The sequence below is a fragment of the Columba livia genome, chromosome 5, assembly GCF_036013475.1.
Source record: "Columba livia isolate bColLiv1 breed racing homer chromosome 5, bColLiv1.pat.W.v2, whole genome shotgun sequence".
NCBI lineage: Eukaryota > Metazoa > Chordata > Aves > Columbiformes > Columbidae > Columba > Columba livia.
The window spans coordinates 29953902-29981301 of NC_088606.1; the positions used below are offsets into that span (position 1 = coordinate 29953902).

General features: G+C 37.3%; 1 protein-coding gene and 1 long non-coding RNA gene across 2 annotated transcripts in view; one reads left to right on the plus strand and one right to left on the minus strand.

Moving 5' to 3' along the window:
* The window catches only part of LOC135579565 (uncharacterized), a 53321-nt gene extending 26325 nt beyond the window's left edge, over positions 1–26996 (plus strand). Inside the window, exons 2-5 of the long non-coding RNA XR_010472917.1 lie at positions 9144–9210; positions 16124–16170; positions 24562–24711; positions 25198–26996. This is a non-coding gene — a long non-coding RNA (uncharacterized LOC135579565). The remainder of the gene's footprint in view (positions 1–9143; positions 9211–16123; positions 16171–24561; positions 24712–25197) is intronic.
* The window catches only part of SCFD1 (sec1 family domain containing 1), a 53173-nt gene continuing 37212 nt past the window's right edge, over positions 11440–27400 (minus strand). The window contains exons 20-25 of the mRNA XM_065064140.1: positions 26110–26163; positions 21329–21381; positions 18613–18646; positions 17294–17359; positions 13150–13218; positions 11440–12200 (exon numbers count right to left, since the gene is read on the minus strand). Of these exons, the coding sequence (XP_064920212.1) occupies positions 12177–12200; positions 13150–13218; positions 17294–17359; positions 18613–18646; positions 21329–21381; positions 26110–26163 (300 nt within the window). The 3' untranslated portion in view covers positions 11440–12176. The remainder of the gene's footprint in view (positions 12201–13149; positions 13219–17293; positions 17360–18612; positions 18647–21328; positions 21382–26109; positions 26164–27400) is intronic.

The window sequence follows — 27400 nt, forward strand, 5'->3', positions numbered from 1 at the left end:
ATTTGTTGACACCAAACAATAGTGAATAGAAATCTGTATTAGAGTCAAGTTCTGGGCTGCAGAATTGTTTTGTCTCTGAAGCTGCTGGTATTGACACTGCTGGGGGTGCCAGGCTGGATGGATTGCCTGGTCTTGCTAATATGACTGTTGCTGTTTGCTGTGTTTTCCTCACTTCAGTTGCAGCAGAATTAAGATAATAAAGAGTACTTTTGAAAAATCTATCTGTTTTTACATAAAGCATGTGCATGGTTTAGTAAAGCCAAAGTAATTTGCAAATGTCTAAATTTGACCTCAATTTACAAGCCTTTAGAGCACATGATACCTGGTGACAAAGAAGACAAATATGCAACAGGCCTGGTTGAGAACAATTTAAAGTGCCCTATGCTATTATGAAACGTGTAAGGTTGTTAAAATTTTCTTAGTGAACTATTCATAAAAATACCAATAGTTTGAGGGGTTTTTTTTTGGCAGTGTCTGTGATTTCCTCATTATTGATGGAAATAATTAAACTGATCATCAAAGATTTTAATAGCTGCAGCAATTTATGCACTTGTGTAGTTTCTGGACAACTGAACGGCAGAACCCGGTGGCTTTGTGCATGCCAGCTTGTTGCAGGTGATGCACAAGTGCTACCAAAGAGGTGATGGAAGTGGGGTCTCCTCAGCAGCATGGGCACCATGAGGGGACACACAGCTGGGCAATGTCCATTTGTGTCAGGACTGCTTCCCCCTCCAGGCAGGAACTATAGAAAGCTGTCTCCCATGACTTCTGTCATGGTTGTAATGTGTTGGATTTTAAATGGGTTTAGTTCAGGTGATTATTCTCAAATGTCTGGACTTTTTACTAGAAGCATATTGCATTCCAGAATCTCATGGTGTTAATTCAGGAGTTCAGATAAACTAAACATCTTCAGCAGCAGCTCTAAAACTTCTGGATGGGTGTTTTTTTGTAAGAGCACTGCTTGAACATGACACAGCTTTGTGTGTGTTCAACCTCAGAATGAAAGTGCTCATTTCGAAGTGTTTACTATGGGCAGAAGTAACAGCAGGACAGTAAATATTGCTGTGCACAAGCAATTTTATTCATAAAACATATCTGCATTTTAAATTACAGAATATGTATTTGAATATTTTGCCGGTGCTGAAGAGAGATTTGAAGTTACGTTGTTTTAATTTCATCCTATAAAAACATTGATTCGCATTAGGATGAGGGATTTTTGGGCAAGGGTTTTCCAGGCTGTGATGGGCAAGACAAGCACTGGAAATAGTCTGATTGTATTTATGTGAAAGGTGCTGGTCAAGCAGAGAGGCTTGGCAGCAATGCATTTGTGGTGGGGTGTGAGTAAAATAATCATGTGTTTTGCTGCCCACAAACCTGCACAAGCCCTGGGCACAGGGAGGGCACTGGGCACTGCTGAGGTACCTGCACATCGGCCACACGGCTGCTCCCAGGCCTTTGTCAGACAGGAAGAGCTGATGAGATTGGGGAAACTATTGAGCTTCTTGCTACTTACATAGAGGTTTATTTATTCAGACTTCTGGAAACTAAGTTCATGCTGAACAACTCTGCTGAATGTTTCATTATGAATAGCACCTTCAACGAAGGCCTGTTTCAAAACGAAAGCTGTTTAAGGGTCAAACGGAGTTTATAGCATCATTATTCACCGCGTGCTCATTCTTTGGGAACTGCATTCAGATGCCTGGTTGTTGTAAAAATATTTTTGCAAAGTAAAAGCTCTTTTTCTATGTGCTAGAAATGTTAGTTTTGAATTCAAGCGAAATACGTTATTTTATTAAGGCTGCAGAGCGATGTATGAAAAACAGATAAGATTAGTACTGTTTATGCACTTTGATTTAATAAAGCCCATTTTCCTTTTGGAGGTACCTTTCTTGGCCTCTCGCCCTTCTTCCTCAAACAGAAGTCTTTAGCTACTCATAGCTTACCAGCTTAAGTACACTTTAAAAATGGTAATTTGAAAGCCCTGTATAGCCAAAATAGCTCTGTTCCGGAACGACTCACAGCATGGTCTTTAAAACAGAACACCCAGCTACTAAGCTGTTCTGTGTCACCTCAAAACATCTGCTGGAAAACAAGGCTATAATAGATACATTGTTCTCAGATGCTCTTTTTTCTTTTTTTCTTAAGTCTTGTTGAATAGCCAGTATTTCATTTCAGTAGAATAGGGCCCTTTTCTCTTGCAATAGGAAAAACTTTCCTCCTACAAGGGTAATTCTCTATGCGTGCGTGCCTCTACTTTCTTTTACATCTTTTCTTTAAAGAGACTCCAATCAAGAGCTAATCTAACTCAAGTGGTGTCTGTTTACCCCTCTTAGCCATTTCTTTCCCACCGTGCAGAAGGCTCCCTACTTCCTTCCCATTCCTTCAGCGGCACCGATGCTCTTCCCTTGCTCTCTGAAAAAGGACAGTGTTCACACGCATGGCTGTGATGTATTATCCCTTCACCTTTTGTGCCTTCACTCTAAATGTCTGCTGCTCTCTAGGTTCTGTTCTTCATCTGCAGCCCTCAAAGCAAGTACCATGTATTTCTCCTACAAACATGCCCTCTTCTGCAGTCTATGGAGCAACAACACTGTCCTATGGAGGACACAACCAGATCAGTTTGGTGCTTACGCTGTGGCGTTGGCTTCCATCCACAGCTCCCTGTCTCCCTCTCTTTAAAAGTACCCAGTGAAATAAGATCAAGCATGCCTGTTCTACAAGGAAGCTTTGTAGTTGCTTTTAGGTCTACAGGTCTAGAAACTTAGAAGATAAAAATAGAAACTAAAGGTAGCTTTGAGATTCAGAGAGCTTGTAACCTGAGAGGACCCTTTGGAGGTAGTCAGCGAGAAGGAATCTCCTGAGGCTTTTCTTTTTATTCATCCTTTGATCAAGAGTGTTTGCCTCTGAAATGGCAAAGTTTAAAGACTATCTACAAAAGCATCTGCTATGAGCCAGCTCCTGAGAAATGACTGTATCTGTAGGCAAACTGGAAATAACATTTCCGCTGCCAGATGAACTTTCAGACAGTTAAATTCTGATCACAGTGGGGAAAGGAAAAAGGAACACTGAGTTATGAAAAACACTTTTATTAAAATAAAAAAATATCCTTTTCAAGTTGGTTGCGTTCCATTTTAAGTATGGCTCATAATACCTACTTACCAGTCAGGTTTAATGTAAATAGCAAGTAAAATAACTTACTTGATGTCATTTGATTAGAAATAGTTTTATTTTAATTCATATCATGTCAACTCTTTCCTCATTTCAAAACAACAGACCTACTGACTTCTTAAATTTAGACATGTTCAGACATTTCAAATATCAAATACAATAAAAATACTTGCATAAGGAAGTTAACACATTCATCTAATCGTAATGGTGATGTGGAAAATGTTAAGGTTCCTAAAACCATGTTTTGTGTTTAATAATGAAATTTGCTTCTGCCCTTGTGTGTGGAAATATATATTGCATGTCTGCCATTGCAGTAGATAAAGCACTGCCATTTCTGGTGAGTTTTAATGAATTTCAGGATGAACAAAAGAACACACAAAACAGTATAAGATGCTGCAGGTAGACATTCCTTGACTGTTGGGCCTTCACTATTTTTCAAGAATCTGACTCACATATAGTTGAATATTCTTGCACGAGTACCAATCTCTCCAAAAGCCTTGGGAACCTGATTGTATGCACCACAAGGCAGCCCTTTGGCACAAACTCATGTTTTCTGTGCTCCCTCTCAAAATAGCTGTACTGGTATTTGTAGCAAGAGATTATTTTAGTTTATAGCCAACTTCTGTCTGATACATAGACCTGGTTAAGATTTTGTTTCCTTTCCAATCCAGGCTTTCCAATAAAAGAACAACAGGATCAACCTAATGTTTTAAATTTCCACCTTTTTTTTTTGGGGTGGATTATTGCCAAGCCACTAAATCTTTTGTATACCCACAAAGGTTTATACAGTGGAACTGTAGCTGTGGCACAACGTGCAAGATCTTGGAGCTACCTGTAGTCATTTTTCTGTGTTTACTTTGTGCTTCTAGCTTCTGTTCACATAATTTTGGGTAGGTAGCATTAATTTTTCCTGGTATTCAGTTCTGTGCCTAAATATGTGAATTTATTCACTTGTTCCTTGGTAGCTGTTTCTTCTAGTGAAGAATTCCAGTGTGTCCCCAGTCTCACTTCTGACTCAGCAGGATGTGATTTTTGGATGCTGGAGTCTCCATCCCGGCTCTGTTTGGTAGTGGATGCTACTGACCATTATGTGGTCACCGGAGGTTCGTGGCTCAGTGCCCTGCTCTTCTCCTGGCCATCCTCCTGGGAAGGAGAGAGAAGGAGGGAGAGAGGTGACCTTTATCCTCAGACCATCCCCTGGGATGGGGCCCACTGCTATTGCCAGATCATTTACTTGTGACTACTGTGGAAAGACTATGGGGAGCCTGTGTAGTGTCTCTCTGTAGGCTTGCTGATGGATAGCACTACTTTCTGCCCTTGCCTTTCATTATAGGGGACAATCTGCCTCTTGAACTTTTGCTGAAGTCCTTTTATGATCCCTCCTCCTTCCCACTCTGCTGCCTGAGTGACCTGTACACCTTGGTGCCTTGGGAAGGGCCTAATTCTCCATTTTCCCCTTTTAAGATAGGCTGAAGCCCTTTGGTTACCTGTGGTCACATTGAACAATGAGCCATTTAATATTTGGCTGTTCCAGAGCTTTCTGTAAACCAAATAAGTTTGACCCTGCCAGCCCCATGCACCTTTTCTCCTGCTTGTGTCATCCCAACATCTTCTGATCCGGGCCTTCATTTGGGAGAAGAAGGATGGCTCATCTGGGTCTACCTCTTTCATAGTCCCTCCTGGCCCTTAGTGACCCCAGCCAAGTTCCCTGCCCAGGCAGCAAGACTTTCTGTGCAGTCTGGCTTAGGCCATGGCACTGGGCCCGATGGAATGCTGCTCCTCAAGCTTCAGATGTTCTGGAGTTTGAGCAGCCACGGAGCCCTTATCACAGACACTCCATGTGCTGCAGAGCTGAGCTCCAGCCTGGGCTGCGCTCAGGCTCTGGCACTCACCAGGTTGCAGACACAGCAAAATTTGTTCTCAATGAGCAAGGGAAACTAAGATGGTAATCACGATGCATCTGCAAATTGCAATCAGGTCTGCCACCCCTCTCCAGTTTTACCTCCATTGTGAGGGGGGTGGAAAAACCCCAAACCAACAAACTGTTTGAGAAGCTGGACTTGGGCACAGTGGCTGCTCCCTTACAGACTTCTCTAGGGTGCAGCTGCAGAGGTGGAAATCTTCTTACACTTAAGAGCACTATGCATGATCAAAAAAATTGAAATACTGTGTACAGAAGGGGTAAATTTTAGGGGACCAGTAAAAACACTTGAACAAAAGGGAATATCTTTAATGTAATAATTTTAAGCAAAAAGAAAGAAGGAGACTAGAGTAAGATTGGCTTTCAGTGAACACCCTTTGAGTTCATTTAGCTTTTCTGTTGTCGTTGTGAAAAAATATATATCTGAACAGCAACAAAATGTGACATATTAACTAAATGATAGACGTTTGTCCTTGATTTCTTACTGTGAAAATTTCCAAAGAATGCAGTCTTTTCTAGATCTAAGTCAGCTAGAGTTGCATGTATTTTCTTAGCACTGTTTTCATTCCCAAAATGAAAATTTATATGAAATAGGTAACAGAAAGCAAGGTAATCTTCTGCCAAAAGATTCTTCTAAATCTGGTGTGTTTTTGCTTCAGGAACTTTAGATGTACAAATATTTCTGTGGGTTTGGGAAGGCAACTAGTTGTTTCCTTTGAGGTATCAAAGGATATGAGCATTTTGGGGCTAAATCCTTGTCTCTGCTGGGACACTGGAACAGATTTCTAAGGCCCTTATTTAGGGCCCACGCCAGTGTTGATGAATGAACTTTAGAAACTGTCAGGCTTTGTAGAAAGCCTGGCTGGGCTACTGGTGAGCTTGGCACTTGAAGCCCAGATTCTGACCAGATAGAGACTGCACGTAGGGAGGCCAGGCCAGGAGAATAGCGGAACAAATTACTAATGACACCTAAAGGAGAAAAAGAATTTGGAAAACATCACAGCTTTGGTGTTCATGGTTTGACTGCCACAGTTATAAAACTACATCAGTTTTCATCAGGTTTTCCCTGACTTTTTGACTAAGCTGGATCCTATCCTAAAGTATAGGGACTGTGCTTTTGATCATTGGTATTGCAGTGAATTGAGGGGGAGAGGTAAGGAAAAACAGACAGGAACTTAATTCTGACTAATAAATGAGAGATATTATAATTAAAATAAAAAGAACTTGTTTTGCAGAGGGTGGCCTCTTTTTGGTTCACCTGTCTTCACGTTGGGCCCAAGCCTGCAGAAGTTCAACTTTTCCAGTGAGGAGCGAGTGTGGCTAACGATGTGAGCGCTCTTCTCCCTGAGAGCTCTGGGCTGATAATAACACTGATTTTTCTTGCCCTGTGCAAGGTTAACGGGCCAGGTTACTCGCCTGGGGGAAATGTGGTCTGCAGAACCATCACAAAGCTGGTGACGTGCCTTAGCGAAAACTTGTACGAAGTCCCAATAAGAGCTGCAGAACAAGCCCGCAGCGTACAGTGAGGGTCTACAGAGCAAGTATGTCTGTGTTCTTTGCTTACTTCTAGAGGACTGCCAGTTGTTTGTTTGTTTTTCTTCCCTCTTCCCCTTCAAACTACCACATTTCCCTCATATGATAAAGGTGACTTCGGGACTCATAGAAACCCGACAGCAGGTAGATTACTTGTATAGTTTCCTTCCCTGTGTGCTTATCTTAATGTTCTTTGCTTTCAGAGAACGCGTCAGAGCATGGTTACAGAGAGGGAAGACTGGCTAGGCAAAGCTTTTCCACTGGGAAGCAAAAAATGTCCTCAGTACTGCAGCTGGACAGACTATGGCATTTAGGAATAGTTGTCTTTCCCTGTGAGTTACCAATTCAAACTATCATTTTATCTGAATGAAGAGGGCCTGTGGCTGATTTACAATCTATGGGAAATGAATTGATGTTGTAGCTGAAGAGTGAATTCATATCCCAGCTGGAGCTCGTAGTTTAGCTGTCAACAATCCCAGGAAAATGAAGCAAAAAAGATACTCCTGGAGGAATGGAACATACTGGTAAGGAAATCTGAAGAAAATATTGCACCAGCAGAGTTTCACTTCATTCACATATGAAAAGGGAAGGATTATTTCAGCATTAGCAAAACTGGCAATATGACAATTAGCTCTGCTATTATACAAGCTCTACAAAAAATACTGTGTGCTTGCCTGTGAAACATTTTGTGTCATAATCTGTCGTCTTTGGCTGGTATCTCTCCCTCATATGGTTTTGTGACCTGATCTGATAGCCTTTGTTATGGACACATAACAGAAAACACCAGTGCATAAAAGAATGAACAAGCCACATTGGAAGACGCCAATCATATGGGATTTATAGACAGAAGAAAAAGTAGCCCTTATTCAGACTATCTAATATGGTGCATATTTGTGGTCTAGAAGAAGTGTATAGATGTAATTACTTGCTTTTGAAACATAAAAACTGTCCATGTTGATTTATGGTTTAAAAAGTGTTTTGAGAGGCATTCATCAGATTCAGTGCTTGGATTCTATTTTAAAATCAATTTAATGCTATACTTACATTGAAATAAACATTTTGCAGCAGAGCTCCTGACGTCATTCATGTATAAGGTGCCAAATTTGGCACATGAGAGGTTGCAGTTATTGTCCGTGTTAGAGATGCTGTAAGAACTGAGAAAATGTTGCCATTGTAGCTGAATGTACAAATGGTCCTGGCTCATTTCAGGGAGTAAATTAAACAGCTTATTTAAGTTCACCACAAAAAGATTGAGCTGATCTGTGCAATTTTACTTCCCAAAATGAAGTAGTAGTAATCCCATTATCTGCTAAAACTAAATCTTCAGTATAATTTCAAAACCTTTGAAGGTCTGTATGTAAAGGGAAGAGATCATGAATTTATTTTGGGGAAGGGAAAGAAAGGTGAGGGGAATGGTTTAAGTTACAGGAAACACTATGGATAATTGTATTAATATCAGGTCATTACTAAATCCAAAACAAAACCTCCCAGTGAATATGGAAAGAATCCACACCAGTTCTTGGTAAGGGAAGCCGCACAGCTGTCTGGCACTTCATTTTCATCCAGGTTAATTTTCATCTGTTTATTTTCATGATACATACACAATACAAGCAAGAATGTGGAGCAGTAAATAATAGCTAAATTGCACATCCGTGCCGAGGTGCTAAAAACCAATTTTATTTAAAAGCATTATGCATATGATCTAGCCCTTAGATTGCCAAAAATATGAATGCACACACATGAGATTGGAAGACTGAAGCAGGACTCATGACTGAATAGTCCTGAGGCTTTTGGGGCTGTGTCTGGTGTCACAGGATAAAGATCACACCTCCATTGCCAAACCAAGAAAGCCAACCTATGCAATTACAAGAAGGAGCCAGGAGAGGTTCAGTATAACATTTTAAAAATGTAAAAGTTGGTCCTGCTTGGTTTTCAGATGGGGAAAGACACTGGCAGATAAAGGGAAAGCTAAGTTTATAATTGAACTAAGGGTTTATAATTTGAGAAGAAAAATCATGATGTGTGGGTTGACTAAATATGCTGATTTTTGTACGCCTTTGAAGGAGGGCTTGCGTGTCTTAGTGACATGAGACCACATTAAGGAGCAGAATATATTTGAATGCTGCTGAAAATGACAGATTTCTACATGGAGCAGAGTCACCAAACCATTTCCAAACAAAACAGTGGGTTAAATCATCAACTGATTCACTGCAAGAAAATTATTAACATTTTCTGTGATCTCTGAAGTTACAGAGAAATCGTTGTCACTGTGGCTAGTTTTTCCGTAACACTAGAACACGGACCACACTTGACCTTCTATGAGGCAGAGCCCTCTGCCAGCAACAAGGAACGACTGAGGAATCATCCAACTGATGAGAGCGAGGAGGTCTCTCTGCTGTCGGTAAACAAGGGCTAGGAGGTTGTTTCAGCCCAACACCTTTTAGTTCAGATCTGAAGAACTTATGATTGATAGTTTTGAAGCTAGTTCTTATGTACCTACTCATAAACCTTTTATTCTTAGGATTGTTCCAGTCAACACACTGGACCAACCATTAAGCAATTCCATTTTGGACTAGATCATTGAAGAGGTAAGAGCTGCACTTTTTTCAACTCTGGTCATGGAATTTGTGTGCACAGCAGTGTCGGCTCTGTAACCATGAATGGCAGCAGCGTTTCCTGTCTTCTATAGAACTAATGGGCTTTGGGAAAAAGCTGCTGTTCTAAGTGCCATTCAGCCGGATGTAAACACCATCAATGTTGGCAAAATTTGCTTCTATCATAGGAAAGAAATACTGAGTTGTATCAGTGTCTAATTCTGAAAAACAAAAGCACTAAATTAATCATTCACAAAATATTCATGTAAATGTTCTAAAACCTTTAAATTAAAATATTAAAGCAAGCAAAAGCTTACTGTTTCAAATTGTGAATTATTTCTTAAATGACATCCATATGTAACCATTTGTAAGGTTTGCTCTACCTCCTGAAAGACAGATGTGCCTATTTTCCACAGCTGAAGACCAGAATGCTTATTTTCTTCCTGAGAACAAGTACAGCCTTGTGCTTCTTTTACTTACCTAAGTGGGAAGGTAGATCCCAGTAAAGAATTCCCAGTCCCTAGACACGGGAGCTGCTGTACAGAGGCTGGTGCTGCCATCGGTGCTGCCCTGTCAGCCAGTCCTGCCTGAGCTTTTCTAATGAGGAAGAGCCTACAAAAGTTCCAAAACTCCCCAGTCCTACATGCAGCCAGTTAAAATGTTTAATAGCACCATGAATGCTGCTGGTACTGTTTTACCTAAGAGTCAGAGAGCCAGGCACAACCTCTTCTTTAGGCGCAGGCCTTTGAGGCACCTTTCAGGATGTGAAGGGCATAGTGACTGGCTATAAATTGAATAAGCTTGCCCAAGAGCCAGCTTACTTTTAACCTTGAGATTTCTTGTACATCCTTCTACACTCCTAATTCCACAGGAGGTATTTACGGAAGACAGCCAAGTAACAAAAACCAGCACGTTGTATCTTGGGTTGTGAGAAACACGATGAGTGATCTTCTACAAAGTAGTAAATTTGAGATTTTAATGGTAACAGAGAACTTTAAGACTGCTAATACAGCAAAACCAGAAATCTAGTTCAGAAAGGAAAGAGGAGAATGTTTGAAGTACTAAAACTGTATTTAAAAAAAAACCACAGCAAAACAAAAAACCAACAAAACCCAAATTGACCAGCACATGCTCACATAACAGACCTGAAGATCCAGCTATGAAGCTGCGCACAAATCAAACCTGTCCCCAGAGGCAGTGTAAAGACTACAAGTTAGGTTTTTGAACACAGCAACCAGCAAATTCTGTTAAGCTGAGATTTAGGACTGCTCCTGGTTTAAACAAGCAGGGCTCATCCTATCACAAGAGCTGGACAAAAGGTCGTATTTTTCAGAAGCTGGTTGTCAGCTGCAAAGTTAAAACTCTCTGCAAAGGAAGCACAGCTTTCTTGGGGATGGATTATTTCAAGCTCCCAGAATAAACTCCCACAGGAAGCAATAAATACCTTAAATGTAATTTTCATTTTCTAAATGCATTTTGACCTTGTTTTTTTACTAACAAATATAGTGTATATGTAGGGAATTAGAATAATGAACTGCATTTAACACAGTGAGTCCTTGCTGATGGCTGTATGGGAGAGTGCTCACATACAACAACTATAATTAACATGACATTAAACATATTTATTGACTTGGCAAAGTTGGAAGTTTATAGTAGTAGTGTGGAGTAGCTTACAACACTGAGCTCAGATAATTAAATGACATTACTACTTTTTGCTAACATGGTCTAGATTACGCATTTTTTTTTTATTGTGATACTTTTAAGAAATAGATAAACCGCTTTTATAGATGTTCTGAAAAAAAATCCAGCTGGGGCAAAAAATATTCCCTTTAGAACAAAATTAACATTCAGTATTGAAGAACAGTGCAAAAAAAACACTGCTGAAAAAATTCCAGTAAGCCAGTAATTCTTGTGATCTCAGTTTCTTAATAAACCCACACCAAATTTTTTCTTTTCACTTTTTGAGTATGTTTGTTAGGTGTCATTTTGAAGACATTTCTTGCTTCATCACCACCAGCAGTGCTGTTTCTAGAGGTAAAGACCTGCATCTATAAAAAAAATGTTGTTCCCTTCTCTCAATCCTGTATGCACTCTCCAGAGCTATCATTACTGGCAAAAAATTATATCAAGAGGTTCTTTGAACTACTAAATGCCCCCCACCTCATGCAATCATGAAAAACTGTATTTTAAACTTGTGCTTATAAAACAGTTTAAGAGCTGTTCTGTGAGTAGGACTTGGTTTATTCCCATACATAACAGTCAAAGCAGTTACAATAAAAAGTGTAAAAGAAAACTATTAAAGATTTCACAGTTTGAAACTGTGACTGTGTAGGCAAGCAATTTTCTCTTAACTTTAAGAGGAAAACTGAATTACTGTATCAGAAACTTGTACTGAAGGAATCTTCAAGTACATCGTTGGACCATCTAACAAAGACTGCACAAATCTAAGTACAACAACCTTAGGAAAATAAAAGGGTAAGAAGTAGTTCTCTTGCACTAAGGCTGGTTGTCTGTGATCCTAAAAGGCAGTTTTGACCTTTTCAATTTTGTTAAATAAAGACAGTCTGGCTTTCAAGAAGAACACATCTTCTAAAGATAGACTTGATCTTTCCTTCAAGCCATTGCTTTCTTTACTGTAACAGAAACTATATATAAGAAGTTGAAAACGCTATGCTTTTCAGCCAGCTCTGTCATATACCATATCATATACTGTACCAGCTAATATCACATTTAAAATGTAATAACGCGAAACTGACCCCTACCAAAATATAGCAGGTTTTAAGGTTTATTTCTGAAACGCTGATATACACTGTATTAATTACAGATTTTTTTGAAGTTATCATATTAATGAAAATGGGTTTAAGTTTTAATATAATGGCAAAATCATAGTTATGAAGACATCTGAATGTTTTAACAGTTCTTTGTTGTCAGGTTGCCGTCCAGGTAATGGTGTTCCAGTCTTATTTCTGGCCAAGCTGGGACAGCTAAACATGAAGAGACAGAAAAGCATTAGGATTCTAACCTTATTCTTTCAGTCAAACTAATATCCACTTAATACAATAAATATTTCCATCCTATAAGCTTCAGTTGTCTCTTACAATGAAAAGTATGCTCGTAATCGAACGCTTCATGCATATCCTCACAGGAGAGGATCTGAGCTTCAAATCGTAAGATTTGAATAAATCTCAGAGGTAAAGGTACGTTGTACACAGTGAAGTCAACATAAAAGTTAACTCAGCTGACGGAAGAGCTACAAGCTCATAAGTTCCATTGGTCTTCTTCAAGTACAACAAGAATTTAAATTAACTCTTAAAAATGTAGTTTTGAATAATAATTCATTCTCATCTTAGTAGGAAGCAAAACCATAGATGGTGACTGAAGGGCTGCTCTTTGCTGCCCACCGTGAATGATTTTTATTTTGTATTTGTACTGAAATGAGGCATAGAGAAGTAATGGTAATGAAAGTGTTTTTAACAGCACTAAAAGATTGACTTTAATATAGGTATGGACATCACTAGGACACCACTAGGCCAGTATTTATAAATAGGACAAAGTTTAAAGATCACCATTGAATAGCAGTTTTCAACTTGTAAATGTTGCTAGAATAGCCTCGGAAGGCATGATATTTGTGAAACTATCAAGAACTGAGTCCTGTTTTTCATTAGGATTTACGTTAAGGCTGATTATTTTGAACTTGTTCACCTGTCTTACCTGTGAACTCACACTAACAATACAGGCCTCCAAAAGTTAATTAAAAATAATTACTCCAAACTTCCATTTCAATCAAGTGAAAACAGATAACAAGAACAAGTGTTAACCTTTCACAAATGAGTGTGGTGTTTTTTTTTAATCAATGGAGAGATGTAAGGGTATATAAATCAACACACAGTTACAGAAGTAACAAATATTACTGAAGTTATCAAATATTCCTACCTGTTTTATAAACTGCGTAGCATTAAAAAGTTCACTGCAGCCATACAGGACATGTTTGCCTTGTTTACCCTATATAAGAAAACAGACAGGAAGAAATCAAGTGTTTAAGAGAGTAGCAGAAGTGGCTTAAACTAACTGTGTAAAACAAAACCAACCAAACACAACACAAAATAACTCTGGATGATATTGAAGTCCTACAGTTTTGGCTGGAAAAAGAAAGTTGTTCCACCAGAGGGAAAAACCCTGTAATTAAATTGCAGTGGAAAATGAGAGACCAGAGGCAGAAAGTAAGCAAAAAAAATGGGGCATTTTACACATTTAAACTCAGAAGAATGCCAGGTTCTCTGACACATCTATGAATGGCTTGGGGAAGGCAATAACCTTACTTGAGCAAACTCTACCCCCTAAAACACCTGGGCACTGCTCTAAGAATAGTAACAACGTATTTACTATTTCCGTTGTGTTACAACCTGAAAACCTCAATCTGCAATTCTTTTCCATGTGAGCACGATATTAAAACCAGCACACTTTTGTAAAGGGATTCTGAAACAAAATGCTTATTTCAATCAGATGTATAATAAACCTCGTTTGCAGTGAACAGTTTTTACTTGCCAGTAAGGCTGCCAAAGTGCTACATTAGCATTTTGGAAGTGAAAATTAGTTTAAGTAATACATAGGTTTCAGGTTTTTTTTATCATTGGGCTAATAATCCCATGGTTCCTCAAAGTGTAGGCTTGAGAAACTGTTTTTGCTGTTAAATTATATGGCTTTTTCTATATCAACTAGGTAAAACTTACTTATTAAAGAGCAATATAGGAACTTAAGCCTTGACAAAAATGATTTTGTTTCATACATATTACCGATTGTGCCATTTCAGCAGAAAGTAACACAAACAGATTCAAACAGTCCTTAGCTGGTGGTCACATGCTAATTGGGGGAGATGGTAATCCTCATTCAAGTCCTCATCCTTATTAGTTTTGAGTGGTTTGTGGTAATAAGCTATTCTTGTCACTGAGCAGGATCTTGAGTTTGCATCTTCCCACGTTTCAGGCCATTTTTTTTTTTATCTTGACGCCTGAACAGGTCTGGTTTTGATCTAAAGCGGTATTTTGACAGATTCCACTTCCAGGAGTACGACCAAACAGCATTTGTTTCTGCCTAGTACCAAAAATATTTTAAACCATACAGATCATTGTGAAATGAGTCTGTTGCTTTTCAGACACATCTGAAATACATTAATATACACTTCCAATCTCTCATATATGTTCTTCTAAAAGTGTAATTTTAAATAAAAGCATACATATTTTAAAGTTTCATTAGTCCATTCAAACAAAGAGCTGTATCTCCAAACAATTACTGGAGCCAAATCAAAACAACCAAACAAAACACCTCAGTACTCTTCAAAGTCCCATATTTTTTAATGACTGAAAAACTATGCTGGATTTACATTTCTTGAGATAAATGATAATGTCTATCACAGGTGAATTGGAACAGATTATCAAGCCATCTACTAAAGGAAATTAAGGGACACACAAAGTTCTTTTTGTGCAAAACAATATGCAAGTCTCCTCTCAGAGGCTTGCAATTTTGATGACACGTTTTCAGCATGTTGAACTGAACTTGGCCAATTTATCTATTTTAAGGCACAATCTGCCATTATAAATATTTGCTTTTTGATGTTTGTGAAATCGTCCGTTCTAGCACAAAACTGCAAATAATTGGATTTGAGGGTTCCTCTTAGTTCTCCTACAAAAACCCCAGAATGCCAAAGCTGAATGAACATTGCTTTCTGTTTTAGAAAGTTTTAAAATACTTTCTCTGTGCTTTCAGAGGCAAACTGGCAAAGCAGATAGTGCTTGGAAAAACAAAGCCATGAATAAAATCTTTGTGGTATCTGCTTCCAGGAACAGAGCTGTTGATTTTTCTCTTTTTATTCTGGAGGAATACTGATGGAATATTAGAATAATTAGTAAGCTACATCTGGGGAAACAACAGATGTTGGAAGCGTACCACATGGAAAAGCAATTTGGAGAGGCCTGTGAGAGAGGCAGACAAGTCTCTAGGGGGTGGGAGATGGAATCAAGGCTTCATTAACCTTTTTCGTTCTCCCAAGAGCAAACGGCCAAGAGGAAAAGAGGTGAGGGAGTCTTCTCTCTTGGGAGGGCATCTCCCCCTGGCCATGTATGCAGCCTGAGTGGAGAAACACCCTTCACCTGTGACAACTGATGATGAAGAAACCTCTGTCCATGGGTTCCAGAAGAATTAAAACTACATCCAACTTCTGGCTCTCCAGAAGATCTAATGTTACCATTCCTATATTTTTCAGTTCCTTCTGTCCTCTCCATCTCTTTACCAACTGACCTCCTGTTTGGCCTCTTATTTCTCAGAAACTTCAGCTTCCTGCCACTTTGTATGAAGCGCTGAGTGTTTACCTTGTCATCACAGAAATGCTCTGCATACACACATATAGACATACATGCATACACAGCAAACCTCAGCTCTGTTGCTATGCAGTGACGTCTTGGAGAAGTGTACTAGCCTCTAGGGGATTCAGAGTTTTATTTTAGTAGGAAGTAATGCATGCCCATCACAAATACATGTTGCTGGGCATCTTTTGAATTAATATGGCACCTGAAGTGGCTTTGGATAAACCAAGGAAGCCAAAAGTTTGACAATACTCTGGTACACACAGATGCCCCAATTAATGCTATAACTAGTTATCAAGAATATTTTAAAGAAATTATTCAGGTTCAGCTGAGCACTTAACTTGCATTCCTTTTCCTCTCCTTTCCCCTACCCAGACCAGCTCTGTTCCTAAATGGCTGCCTGTTAGAGGAGGAAAACAACCCAGCACACACATTCTGACTACCCATTCTTCAGGATTTACCAAACATAAAACTCTCAAGTGTTTTTTTTGTGGAAGAAGTGTTTTTCAGTGACTAACGCTCCATTTTTTATTCTTTTGTGGGAAAAGCCTCAATCGAGTCTGCCACAGGACAGGACAAGTGTACCATGAAGAAGGTAAGATCTGGTAGGAAGAATGGTATGCTGCTGCTCTTAAATAATTTATTACCTACTTCAAAAATTTATCCAGACTCTTTTGTATATTGTTTATTGGTGGAAAGCGTTCGGGTCCCAGCCCTGCCACTCAAGAACTGTAATCCTAGAATACCTCAAGTTGAAAGGGACCCATCGAGTCCAACTCCCTGTTCCTTACAGGCCAATGATGTAGCTACTTCATCCACTGATTTTTGGTATACATGTGTTCTGCTAGGCTGGCCAGCTGGAACCAGAGAAATTAAAGCTGTTAGAGCAGCATTACATCGTTGGTTATATTTTTTTCTTCTTTGTGCATATGAGACCTCTTATGATTTCTATATAGAATCAAATGATCCAGCATATCAGGAATGACCTGTCATTAACTCATTAACAAAAACTTCTAAATGTGGGTAAATAATAAATGCTCAGATATTAATGCCAACCTGATCTTTGCTTTGACAGATAGCATAGTGTTTGCATTATGTTGGCTTGTGAAATGATATCATGCTAAAGTAAGATTGTTGTGAAATAAGGTAGCTATCTGTAGGCCTTTTTTTGAACAGACTTCAAGTTGCAGACCTGCATATGAAAAAGCACTATAGTGTTTATTTTGCGAGATTTATGAAAACTAGATCATTCTGAGCATTTTCTTACTTTTGAGGCTATGATATGCTACGGCTGCTTTATTTGACACCAGTAAATGAAAGCTGGAAACAGGACTCTAAAACAATTCGTAAAGCCAAACTGACATTTGATGTACCAGTACAGAAGACAGGTTAATTCAGTCAGCTACTTCTGCTGACAGCTTTCAACCACTTAAGTGTGTAAATTATGAAAGACAAAACAAAGCAGAATGTAGTTTATGTACTCAATTCAAAAGTGAAATGTGAGCAAAAATACTAGAAACAGTAATTCTCTGTTGGTCTGAATTAATAACCCCCATTTTTTACTGATTTCTTACATAGTTTTTTCCCAGACTGTGAATATAGTAAGGATGTTATGGCTAATTTCATAGACTTAATCTTCTGAATATTAAATGTTACAGAAAACCCGATAAAACTGGTTTCTATCAGTTACAGACTACAACCAACAGAAGTGCACATACCTTTATGTAGTCAATAAGATTCTGATATTCAATATAGTTGCCTCCTCCAACTACAAACACTATTGCCTAAAAAGTAACACACACATAATCAGAATATGCATTTAAATATTTACATTTCGGTAGTAAAATATATAACAAATCATGAAGCCTACAGCAAAAATCATCCTAACCACACTTCAGTCTAAAAAGAACTTGATACAGAACTACTGACTTCCTGCCTGAAACACGATAACAGAAGAATCTCAGTGGGATGCAGAATAGCAAGCAGAGAGCTTTTAACATATCACTGGCTGCTACTAAGAAATATCTCAAACATCTGCAGTTTCAACATGTTAGTTTTTTTTGTGCGGAGATGTCTCCAGTGTCCACAGGAACAGTTAAATAACTTCCATGGATGCGTAAGAATTAATTTGGAACACAAACAAAATACTGTTATAAAGGAATACACTTTTTCATTATTTTTCCCCCTCCCACCTACTTCTAGTAGTAATCTAGAATATTACAGGTAAAAGCCATCAGTATTTTCTGGGCTAGGTTTAAAAGAGAATGATTAATGAATAGAAAAAGAAGAGTTAATAGTTGTCTAATTTTTTTAACATTCAATACCCCAAACTGACTACACTATATGAATTTTATATAGACTTTGTTATTACTGACATTTTCTGCCAGCCATATATATGACACTACATGGTATTTCTTTTGTTCAGGAGGATGATGAGGACATTTAAAGAGAAATCTGAGACATTTGTACATTTCCAAAGCAAAGACTTTTCCTGTGAAATGTGGTAGTAAAATCAGATAAGTAATACTTTTACTATTTGCAAATATTTATGTTGAAAAACACTGAAAGTTACTGATACTTGTAGGAAACTACAGAACTTGTGGTTTTGCATTTTTCTTTTAATTGCAGACACTGTTTAAAACACTGTCACTTAAATCAGTGGCCAACACTGCTGTTTAAGGCCAGACAAAGGATTAAATCTAGAGAGCATTCTAAAGATCGAGTACAAAAATGGGGGTTTTAAATTGCTGAGTACCCAATTATGATATTAACAAATCCCTGTAATTACCTCCAGAAGAACTGTCTAGATTTTTTTTCTCCAGTATTAGTTAATGCTTACACAGTCCTTTGAAGATGAAAAGATTTCTTCAGAATAACAGCTAATTATAATTAACACTAGATGTAGTTAGCCTAAGTGGCTTTTGCAAACAAGACCTCTCATTTTCTTAATCACGATCACCAAAAATGACTGGTACTTCAGGACCTCTTTTTTTTTAAAACACATGAACACTAAAAAAATAATTTCTATGTGACTTACCTCCTGGAATGGATTTTTGTTTCTTGGAACTGAGCTATAAAAAAACCCACAAACAAACTTCAACTTAAATTTTACTGGAGATTCATATAAATATGCAAAATAAGTATAACGTACACATCATGCTTATAGAACAATACATAATATTAATCAAAAATATAAAATAGAATAATAATGGCCTTTCTGCATTCATTCTTTGAATATTTCATTTAAATGACTTGTTATAGAAAGTAATTCATTCAACAGGAAAGAATGAATACACGAGTAAATAGGAGATTCACTTCATCAGTTTAAAGGTTGCTGTTTGAATCATAAGCTTCATGACAACACTTCATTTAGAGCTTAAAAGATCTAACTACAGTGCTGCTAGACGGGAACAAATACGGTGAGTTAAAAAAACCCCAGCTCATCAGCATTAGTGTGGTTCGTAACTTCCAAATCCTGCCTACTGGAACTGTAACAAGGGCAGCCAGTCCGTTTGCAGCATCTGCAGTTACTGATGCTTCAAAATCTCAAAAACTACCACAGGCAGCAGGTAGGTGTCCTGCTGTCAGGTGTCACAGCAACAACGCTGGGATTAAAATGATTTGAGGAGGAAGAGGTAAATCAGAGTTTGGGTGGTACAGACTCTTCCTCTCCACTGGAACACCCAGGCATGCAGCAGGGAGATGGGGAGAAACCTCTTGTCCTGCACCACCTTGTGCCTTCAGGATGGGAAAAGCACAGGGAAAACTGTGCCAGGCCCCTTCCCTTCCCTTCCCTTCCCTTCCCTTCCCTTCCCTTCCCTTCCCTTCCCTTCCCTTCCCTTCCCTTCCCTTCCCTTCCCTTCCCTTCCCTTCCCTTCCCTTCCCTTCCCTTCCCTTCCCTTCCCTTCCCTTCCCTTCCCTTCCTCACACACAGCACCTGCTGCCCCAGGCCGTCTAATCCATCCTGCATTCCAGCACAGATGAAAAGCATTGCATTTTCCCCTCAACTCGTCTATTCCCTTATTTCAAGAAGTTTTCCCAGACCTCTAAGTGACCAACAACAGTTCACTCCAAACATGTTCCAGGGTATCGGAAAAGCAGTTTCTAAGAGGGAATGGCTGTCCCTAATACGTTGTTGTGATCTGTCATGAATACTACAGACTCCCCATACACAGAACTGTTTGCCTGACTGTCAGAAGGCAAGACCTGTTTATACTTGACACAGCATAAAGATATTGGTTTGCCAAGACTGAATTACAGTAATGCAGTCCCTACTCTTTAAAAATAATAGGTAGAAATGCCAATACTTCTTAAAACAGGAGTAGGTTAGGAAAAAAAGTTTAGTCGCTTTTTAATATCCTTCCATTGATTATATTATTTGATATTGTTTTTTTAAATTAGTAATATTTTGTCAAGTCAGCTAACCTATGCTTTTTGATCATCACTTGAAGGGAGAATTAGACAAACCCCTACATGACTATACTAGAGTTTCGTTGTCGTGCTCAAATATGATTTAAGGAATGTAACTTGAGTTTCTGTAAAAAGCCCAAACAAACCCCAAACCAGAAATTTAAAATTTTTCCCTCTTATGATTATTCATCTTCACAGAATGGCACATTTATCAGCTGCTATAAACACACACCTTCACATTGTTTAAAGCAACATAAGAAATACATGGAGTGGGTAAAAACAACACACTGACATGAGAAAACCCCTTTGGCTTTAATAAAACAAATCTTTGCATTTTTGCATAAAATCCTCAAAAAATGCTACAAAAGTCTAACAAAACAATGAAAGTTGCAATTAAAATGAAACAGAAAATCTGCTTACATTTGAAATTGTATAATCTGTGATAATACTTTCCAATAAAACATATATTATCTGAAATTGTTTTCCTATTACTACTTATGCTTCCAGAAATATACTTTCCATGTTTCAAGAACAGAGGAATCAGGGACGGATTTTAATGCAAATAACTAAAACCAAGTCTGGACCTACTTTATCCATATTTGTCCTGTAATAAAATCAGGCGATTACATGAGCTGACTGTTTTCCCACAGCGCAGATGAGAATTATTTTTAGAAGGTAGTTAAAATTAAGTGTTTTCTTTGTTTCTAGGATATTAGAGGTGAGATTGTCTGCCACAGTTATTGGTAAAAGACATAAAGCAAAAGATACAAATTTCTAAACTTTGAGTGTAATTTCTGGCAAAATAAACTATATCCAACTCTCCCTTCATATGTACATCAATATAACATGTGCGCCTGCCTACACATAGCAAATGCAGTCAATTTTTAATGACTTTTTTGCAAACTTATTACCAAACTACTAAAGAAGGGCTGTATTTCAAGTAAAATTTTAGCTGTTTAAAAAGTGATGAAGAAATTTTGGTGTACTAGCCAATGACATTTTAATTTAACAGTGAAAAACCACAAAGTTTCAAAGAAAGCAAGCGGTACAACTATAAAGAATTCTAACATTTATTATCGCTAAAAATGAGTACACATTCCTGTGACTGAATCAATGTACTTGATTCAGGCATGTTCAGTCACTGGAACAAAAGATTATTTTTTGCAGTATTATAAAAATTTATCTGGTTAATCCAAGTTCCCGTTGTGAATTCTTTCAACATCAACTTAGAACTGATGATTAAAATTAATTACTTGTAGTCAGCAAGTAAAAGAAAACTGGATTTCTGAAGTTAGCCTTTTCATAGGGTACAAGGAAAGAAGCAAAACGCACAGCAAACTCACCTGTCACTGCCTCGTAGCATCTTGGGGTCAAAATACCGGTAATCATCCGTCTCCTATTAAGAAGTACATATTTATCTCAAAAGATCAGAATTTTGGCTTATGGATTTCTGCTTCTACCTATCACATTAGCATCATTCAAAGCAACATTTCCCATTTAGCAGTCACATAATTTAAAATTAATTGTGGTGTCCACTAATATTAGTAGCATTTGTACATAACTGAACCAGTGCAGAAGAAACAACCGTGAGGAGCTATGAAGGGTGCTATCGAGCTTTTTGCTTCTGGTTCATCTAAAATTGACTATACACACTCTCCAGAAAATACACAGGTTGCATAATAAATCCCAACAGAAAGGCAGCATGCAGAAACAAAAATTCAGGTGTTACCAGCTTAAGAGGAACATCACACAGTTAGTTATAAATGTTAAGATTTTCCAGATTACAGAGATCTTCTATGGATTTAATATTATAAACCAAACCACTTCTATGGCAATGAATGCTAAATACGAGACAGATCAAACTCTGCTACTGTTACATAACTTACCCTTTTCATTTTATGATTTATGACTATTATTAAACTAAAATTAAGTTCGTGAAGAATAAATGAGTTCCACAAGAATTTGAAAAGTCTGACTGTCTAAACTATATGAAAAATTTCTTTCTTCACACAAAACACTGAGGCACTTCCAATATTTTTATTGGCAACAAGCAGGATTTTTGCCAATTATTAGAGATGAAAAACAAAACTTCTTAGTAACTCCTTCTGACAACTACTTGGCTTTCTTCTCTTTCTATAGAACTACATTTTCATCCAGGTACTGTGAAGTTTAGTTTGTGGATAAACTGCATGCAGAAGCACAGCAGATTTCATCTGGGTGCTTGCATACAAGATCTCTGTTTTGATGATTCTGTAGAGCAGAAGTAATTCTTTTTAGGTAGTAGACAGATCACCTGGGGAATTTATTAGAGCTCACAAAGCAAATACTACAAAATATTTAGTATATATGTGGTGGTTACACACAGAGAAAACAAATCTATTTGATATTAAAGACTTCCATGTAATTAGATAAAACAAGTCTCTTATCCTCAAGTTTGCCTTTCAGTTAAAAAAAATAATGTAGATCTCATTTCACACTGAATCTTTGTAAAATGCTTTTATATGCTCCACCGGGAATTTCAACTGAATTTGTAAATTCTGCCAGCATTCCTGATTTTGGCAGCCTCGTACAGAAAGCTGGTATTGCGACTTTGAAGCAATGAGAGTGCTGGGAATGGACAGATATTGCTACACTAAAACTGAAAGGTATTTGAGAAACCTTTAATTCTGACAAAGAGATGCAACTTCCCCACTTGTCAGAAAGAAATTACACATTAATACCAGAACTAACATCAGAGTTAAAAACCACAATATTACAAACATGTTCTACTGAACGTATTACTGCCGTTGTTTCTTTCACTGTGGGCTTGTGTAAGCAGACATGCGAAAAGTGGTAAAGTAGTAGAAATGTGAGAAACTAGTTCATTTTTTCTGTTGTTTAAATACACCATTCCTGCTGAAATCAGTTCTTGAGGCTGCAGGGAAAGAAATCCTACTACATTTTATTTGCTTAAAGAAATAGCTAGTCTGCCAATAAAAACAACTGTATGGTGGTTTCCTTACATACAACTGAATTTGTGACTTCCCTAAGTTATTCAAGAATAAAATTCATACTTTTGAAATTGTAAACTTAATTTTCAAGATTTCAAATTAAAATGGAAAACGACCTGTGGACACATCCTTGATTTTCAGCTTGTATTTGTTTTCGTGCAGGATCTAACATGACTAGTCGGACTAAGGAAATGCCTCTTTTTCATAATTTGTCATTGTAATGCATGAAAGGCAATGTATGAAAGGTAATGTAGATCCTCAGCCTGAAAAACACCATATTTACTGAAATGGACGATATTGACCAAAATATATTTCCACTCACATGTATCACAAATAAGATTTATCTACCCTTAAGTCAACACAAACACATAAACTGTAGTGACGGAGGCTAAACCCCTTTGGAACTTTGTCATAAAAATATTAGAGGTTTACTTATCAAAGATTGTCCTTACTCATGAATCAAGCCATTTTGTGGAAGACACTTAAAAGAATCTCTATAATTCTATAGCAAGTGGTGCTCAATTTCATGTCTATGTGTTAAAATTTGTATATACTTGACAGCATTATCCTTTTGTGTTACGAAGATTTAAGGTTTTAATCAATTTCTATTTAGTGATACCAAAATGAAGCAACTATGCTATTAGATTTATGAAGAGAACATTTCTTTATGAAAACATAATGCCAAAATAAACTGCCTAAAAACAGGCTTCCACCAATAAATGTTACTATTAAAAAAAACCCAACCAAAACCAAACTAAACGAACAAGTAATGGATAACTTTATGGTCATTAATGAAAGTTTCTGAATAAATACTTCAAGAAAAAGTTTAACTATAGTTAAACAATCTAGACGAATTTTAAAAATTACAGGACGGTATTACTGCCCATAAGAACTGTTCCATCTGTTCCTGCTTCTGAAGGACTTGGAAAGTGCCGGTGGGGACTCACTTGTCCTTCCTTGTGAGACAAGCAGCAGCGGGCACAACTAACACCCAAAGTGATTTACAGACAACTCTACAGAGTTGTGCACAGCACAGCATTCTGAACAAATTTAAAATTTCATTTCAATTGACAATCGTATTTGCGAACGTTGGTGGTACAAGCTGTACTTTTCATATATTTACCTTCTTCTCGCATTTTATATTTAGAAAATAATTTAAAGTATTTACATTTACTGTAATAATTGTTTGACTTCTCAGTAATCTGTTCTAATTTGCATTACGACTTCTATCTGTGTGTACATTTCATAAACTGATCACGGTGGTCAGTACAGTTCAATGAAGTATAAAAAAGGTTTTTTCTTTGTTGTAAAAATAAAATAAATAGAATCTTAAACTTTCCCCCTCTCCACTCCCACCTTGTATTTTGCCTGCAGTGCAACCGTTTTCTATTCTGGGGAATAGAAAAGGATGTCAAATATCAGAAGATGAACAGAGGCCACAGTGGTGTATTTTATACATTGCTGTTTTCCAGATACAATTTCACTTCTGTTGATGGTACAGCAAGGCTACACCTACTCCACAATGACTCTCTGGCTTGCTTGTTAGCTGGAACTTACTAAAAAGGTCACTGTCAATTTTCCTACAGGTTTAGGAGAATCATTCGTTAGGCTTGCCTGGACTCCCTATGACTTGAAAAGCAGGATTCCCTGTTTTGGGCCACGAATTCCAGTCTCTAACTTGGCAGTGAAACATGAAGCCTCCATCTGACAGACTGGCTCAATCTCTGCATTTTCAAGTGAGAAGATCAATGTTTTCTCTAAATTATCAAAGTGATTGTGGCGGTTTTCTGCTAAGTGAAAGGTGACAGCATCTAGTCAGAAAAAAAGCCCCATATGACTTGTAAACTTTTCCAAATAAATTCCTGAACTTGTAGCCTGAGGGAACTAGTGTTTATTTTTTAAAAAATTGTTTCATTTTTGACCTACATGTAAGTTATCCGTAGTTTTTAATTCCAGCATTCTGCCTTAAGTATTCTGAGTGACCTCTACTGGTTGACTAGACAAAATTAGCCCTGTACAGCTTTTCCAAGCCTGGAAAATAGGGACAGCAATCCACTGCCACTGAAAGTAGAGTCCATTTCTTTGTTTGTTGAGAGAAAGCAAATTTTTTGCTAACCATCATGACATATATTAGCTATGAAGTACAGTTTAAGAAAAGACAGGATTACTTCCACGTTGATAATTTTCATATTTAACCATTATTTGTCTCTCTTTACATATAGTTAACACCTGAAGCTGAAAGTGGAGTAAGAAGAACATTTTGAATCTACTAACCAGTGTGAGATACTAGAACTGTATCTCTGTCTGAAGCTGATGCCATTAAAATAGGAAGAATGATACGATGTGGCAAACACATTAAAGCTTGCTAAATTACTTTTAACAGGTGATTTTTTTCAGAACAAGTTTGTGCAAAGGACAGTTTTACGTAAGAGTTCTGAAAGAATGAAACACACAGCAAGGAAAAAAAGCCTGCTTTGACTATACACTATGTGTAAAAGACTTAGGGCTAATTTTAGCCGCAAGTCTAGCAACTGTCTTGACTATCTAGCCAACATTTAAGTGTTTCAAAAGTTTGTAACTTACGTAAGTCTGAATAAATGTTGACAGAAACAAGGAGAAAAGAGGACTTCTCTGACACAAAACCAAGTCTGCTTGCAAACTGAAAGACTGCAGGAGTACTAAAATATTCTCCTCTAAACAACAAAGCCTTAAAGATGAAGGAAACAAAATTTTCTCTTACATACCCTCTTTGGAACTACTTTACTTCTGAAATTGCGCTCTTATTAAAAAGAAAAAATGTCACCTTAATGCAAAGAAAATTTTAGCCCACAATCTAAATTTAAATTTAGGGGCAACAGAAACTCAGTACTGCACAAGGTTTACAGAAACTTAGAATAAGGAAAACCTCAAAAACACCAGTTCCAATGAGACACAATAAACTGTCATTGTTAAGAAGCTACTTTTATGCAAAAAAAGCTAATGGAATAGTTACAAAAATGTTTCTGTTCCTTGAGATACTTCGTGATCAGAATTAACTGCATTATCATGAAAAAAACAGCCATGACACATCGCATATCACAGCCTCAAGACTTCATTTGTTCTACCTCTTTCCACATGAAGGCACTTATACTCACAGGGTTTGACTTCATCTCCATAAGGTTGTCCAAAATACGTGTGACTGGTAAATTCTGTAAAACGTAACACAAAATTAATGGAATGTTGAAATGCTTACTAGGAATTATTCACAGGTATACATTAACTATGAAATAGTTTACATTTGAAATACTACTTTAAACAGTAATTTTTTTTAAAGGTTGAGCATTTTTATCATAATCTAAATCAGCTTTCTGTACAGAAAATGCCACTGTCTGAGAAGCACCTAGCTAGGGGATGAACAGAAAGTGTAAAAAAAAAATGCAAAAATGGGATCAAGAGTTGTATTTAGGTGTTACCAATATATGCAGATATGTGATGATATTTGAGTTCTTATTAAAAAAACACTGCACAATTTAACAAAAGAATTTTAATGCTAAAGATGAGAATGTAATGTGATTGTAAAAAAGAACTACTGCTGTGAAAGAAATGGGTAAAAAAAGAAATCCTGGGCAAAAATGTTTCGTTGAACTGGAAAGGAATAAACTGAGGTGAGATTCGAGATGACTTGTCATTATTTAAGATGGAAAATGTCAGCTTGGACAAAAGATATGAAGTATTAAACAGTCAAACCACTTTAGTTATAATAAACTGAGGGACAGGTTACATAGCAACGGCATTGGAAATGTGTCTTGTTGACAGAATATATCAAAAAAGGACATTCCAAAGGATGTTCTACAAATAACACTGAAAAACAACTAGTAAAACCCGAGTGTAAATCCCTGAACGATCAAACAAGAAATAAAAAGTTAACTTTAACAGAAACACCACAGACCTACAACAAGCTTAAAACTATGAGGAAGAAGAGTATTTTATCTGGCTACCCCAAAAACAGCTGGAAAAGGAATTAAAAGTCACAAAAAAAAAATCCTGAAAATATCAGCACTGCGGCTTCTTACTCCGAACTCAAAACAAAGCAAGTCATTTTGTCAAGAATAATACTGATTTTTTAAAGCTACACATGTTAAAAGAAATGACAAAATGTTTAACACAAGAAGAACAGGAATATAATTTTTATCTACTGTTACAAGTAATAGTTTACATGAAGATCTCTATAAAATACACATAGAAAATACACATACAAAACATAGAAGCAAGCTGCATAGTAAAAGGTTTCCTCAACTAAATTTCATGACATACTGCTGGTTTGTAACCGTGCAATGTAACTTATCATATCTAGTCATAGTGAAATTCACACAAAACCAATTTTTATTTTTTTTTAATGTGACAGCTGATATATGTCATGCATAAACTATGTGTATGACAGGATGA